The 4,007-nt window shown below is 57.9% G+C and overlaps 1 protein-coding gene across 1 annotated transcript in view; it reads left to right on the plus strand.

Annotated features, from left to right (window-relative positions):
- LOC106116944 (uncharacterized) overlaps positions 1 to 651 on the plus strand; it is a 7,904-nt gene extending 7,253 nt beyond the window's left edge. Inside the window, exon 4 of the mRNA XM_013311002.1 lies at positions 5 to 651. Coding sequence (XP_013166456.1) covers positions 5 to 651 — 647 coding nt within the window. The remainder of the gene's footprint in view (positions 1 to 4) is intronic.
- The last annotated feature ends 3,356 nt before the right edge of the window (positions 652 to 4,007 follow it).

The raw sequence follows: 4,007 nt of genomic DNA on the forward strand, positions 1-4,007 counted from the left end.
TTAGCAGAGAGGCTGATGCAAGTTTTCAGCGGAGACTTGGTCCGCATCTCCAGGCCGACGAAAACGACGGAGATTAAAATTTCTGGATTGGACGACTCATCAACCATCGATGAAGTACTGGCTGCGGTCGCTGAAGCAGGAGGCTGCTCAAAAGACAGCCTCAAGAGCAGTGGTGTTGTTAGGGACAGATTTGGTGTTGGACATGCATGGGTAGAATGCACAGTACCAGTTGCAAGACGAGTGGCTGCAGCGCAACGGCTGACAATATCGTGGGTGTCGACCAGCGTCATGCTGATGGAGCCCCGACCATTGCGCTGCTATCGATGCCTCCAAAAGGGGCACGTTAGAGCGCAATGCAACGCTGAGGTGGACAGGAGCAAATTGTGCTTCCGCTGTGGGGTAGAGGGCCACAAGTTCAAAGGCTGCTCGGCCAAACCGCATTGCACCATCTGCGCGGCGGCCCAAAAACCGGCGGATCACAAGCTGGGTGGTAGAGGATGTTTAGCTCCAGCCCCCAAGATCGCCAGAGGGAAGAGAACAGCTGCGCCACAACCAGCACAACAGGCGCCAGCAGAAGTTTCAATGGAGACGGATGAGGTTAACATCAATAACATCAGAAATGGCTCTACGTCTACTTCAAGCCAATGTTAATCACTGCGCTCGGGCTCAAGACCTGCTCCTTCAGAGCATGGCTGAGTGGTCGACGCAGGTAGCTGTGGTGTCCGAACCCTACTTCGTCCCCAACAGGGACGATTGGGTGGGGGATGAGGAAAATCTTGTAGCGCTCATCGTGCCCCGGTCCACGGGATCTCCATCCATCGAAGGGGTCCAAAAGGGCCGCTGGTACGTTGGAGCCACTGTAGGAGGAACCATGGTTATCGGAGTGTACTGCGCCCCCAGCAAGACCCTCGCAGAGTTCGAGGGTCTTCTCGACCGAGTCGGAATCCTCGTTGGCAGAAACTACCCCCATCCTGTGCTGGTAATGGGGGATTTTAACGCCAAAAACTCTGCGTGGGGAGAAACAACTACGAACGCTCGGGGTGCAGTGCTAGAGGAGTGGGCGTTAACCATGGGACTCTGTCTACTAAATAGGGGAGTGAGACCCACCTGCGTTCGGCCGCAGGGCTGTTCCATTGTGGACATATCGTTCGCCTGCCCTGCGACTGCGAGACGGGTGTACGGTTGGGAGGTAGTGGAAGGTGTGGAGACACTATCCGACCACCGATACATCCGTTTCGCAATATCGACGACATCAACGGTCCCAGCTCATCAGGGACCGGAGTCGCTTCACCGGGACACCCCACGGTGGGTGGTGAAGCGGCTCAACCCGGACTTACACACAGAAGCTGCCCAGGTTGAAACATGGTCGCCTGCGGTTAGCTCACCCGACATCGACGAAAGGGCTGCCGAGTTGCGTGCGTCGATGACTCGCGTATGCGATGTCTCGATGCCGCGGCAAGGCCCCCCACCAACGAAGAGGCATGTGTACTGGTGGTCTGCAGATATAGCAGCATTACGCGTTGCGTGCGTATCTGCCAGACGCCAGTACCAACGACAACGCCGGAAACGACAAAGGAACGCAATCGCCGAGGCAAGTCTGCTGAACGCGTACAAGACTGCAAGACACGAGCTCAGTCGAGCGATACGAGATGCCAAAGATAGGGCGCGGGAGGAAATGGTGGAGACCCTAAACTTAGATCCTTGGGGTCGCCCCTACCTCATGGTCCGAGGGAAACTCCGGACGCGGACATCACCTCTGACGCAAAGTCTCCGGCCCCAACTGGTGCAGGAAGTGGTGACATCCCTCTTTCCCAGCGGAGTGGCACACATACCGCCGTACAGGATTCCGAACATCAGGAATGAAAATCCTGGCTCCGTTGGGGAGGAGGTCATTCCGCCAGTCACCCCTGGCGAGTTTGGGGCCGGAATTCACCGGCTACGTGCCAAAAGGACGGCCCCGGGGCCTGATGGCATACCGGGCCGTGCTTGGGTGCTAGCCGCGGACATTTATGAGGAGAGAGTTGTAGAGCTGTTAAGTGACTGTCTTGCACAAGGACGTTTCCCGCGGTTGTGGAAGAACGGCACCCTGGTCCTCCTTAAAAAAGAGGGCAGGCCAGCCGACTCCCCTGCTGCATACCGGCCTATAATTCTGTTAGATGAGGTAGCAAAGCTATTTGAGCGGATCATCGCTAATAGACTTGTCCAACACATGGCGACGATCGGCCCGGACCTAGATGCCAAGCAATTTGGCTTCAGGCCGGGCAGGTCCACAGTTAATGCCATAATGCGGGTCAAAAAGATAGCGGAGGAAGCAGTTGCCCAGGGCGATGTCGTTCTTGCGGTGTCCTTGGACATCGCAAACGCTTTTAACACCTTGCCCTGGAGCTGCATCATCGAGGCCCTCCGCTACCATAAAGTGCCTGAATACCTACGCCGAATAGTTGCCGACTATCTGTCCGATAGATCGGTCTCGTACAGAAGCCGAGACGAATGGTGTCGCCACGAGATGACCTGTGGCGTTCCGCAGGGCTCAGTCCTCGGCCCACTTCTATGGAACGTGGGCTACGACTGGGTGCTGCGGGGCGCCAACATACTAGGTGTGGACGTAACGTGTTACGCAGATGACACTCTAGTAACGGCGAGGGGGAGTACGTACCGGGAGTGTGCGATTCTCGCTACGGCCGGAGTAGCCCAAGTGGTGGGAAGAATTAGAGCACTGGGTCTCGAGGTGGCCCTGCATAAATCCGAGGCCCTCTATTTCCATGGACCTCGGAGCAGGCCTCCCCCGGGAGCCCACATCATTGTTGGCGGAGTTAACATCGGTATCGAGACGCACATGAAGTACTTGGGCCTCACGCTGGACGGTAGGTGGACCTTTGAGGGCCACTTCCGCCAGCTGGGGCCCAAGCTGTTGCGCACGGCCGCCGCACTCGGCAGTCTACTGCCCAATGTTGGCGGCCCTAAAGCGGCCTGTCGACGGTTGTTCACGGGCGTCGTTAAATCGATGGCGCTATACGGCGCACCCGTATGGAGCGGCGCCCTGAACAACCGGACGATCGACATTCTACACCGGCCACAGAGGAGCATGGCTATTAGAATCATACGAGGTTACCGCACAGTATCCTTCGACGCGGCTTGCACCCTGGCGGGGTCCCTGCCATGGGTGTTAGAAGCGGAGGTGCTTGCGGCAATTCATTCATGGCGTGAACACAAAATCATAACTGACGGAGCTCCACCCCTAAGGGTCGAGGTCGAAGCGTATAGGAAAGAGAGGCGAGATGCAGCGGTGGCCAAATGGCAACGCCGCCTCCGCCAGACGCGGGCTGGCGCCAGGACAATCGGGGCAATCTGTCCAGTGTTCATGGCGTGGCTGAGGAGGAGACACGGGACGGTGACCTTCCGTTTGGCGCAGGTGCTGTCGGGACATGGTTGTTTCGGCAGTTATCTGCGCCGGATTGGGAGGGAGCCGTCTGCAGTGTGCCACCACTGCGACGATTGCCCCGAGGACACTGCCCAGCACACGCTGGCGGAGTGCCCGGCGTGGAGGGAACATCGAAGGGACCTTGTGGCCGCAGTGGGTGACGATCTTTCCCTGCCGGCCACAGTAAGAGCAATGGTCGGATCGGATGAAGCGTGGAGGGCCGTCCAACTATTCTGTGAGGCCGTAATGACTAACAAGGAAGAAGCGGAGAGGGCAAGGGAGGCGACCAGTCAAGACGTCATCCGCAGCCGCCGCACCGGGGGGAGAAGACGGGCGTATGCCCGGACGATTCCACCGTGACAGGACTCGAGTGGTGGGCAGGGGGAAGCCCGCCACTCAGAAGAGAGTCGAAGAGGACGCGTTCGTTTCCCGCGCACACACAGATGAGGCTTAAGCCGTCGAGGAGCCGATAAGGCAATCACGACCGGGGCGTGTGAAGAATACTTTTCAGTGTACCCACGCTCCCGGTGGAAAGTGAAAAGAGGGGAACAGTGGTGGTTTAGTGGGTATGCTCACATTCGGTGAG

Source organism: Papilio xuthus, unplaced genomic scaffold (assembly GCF_000836235.2).
Source record: "Papilio xuthus unplaced genomic scaffold, Pxut_1.1 DF827680.1, whole genome shotgun sequence".
Taxonomy (NCBI): Eukaryota; Metazoa; Arthropoda; class Insecta; order Lepidoptera; family Papilionidae; genus Papilio; species Papilio xuthus.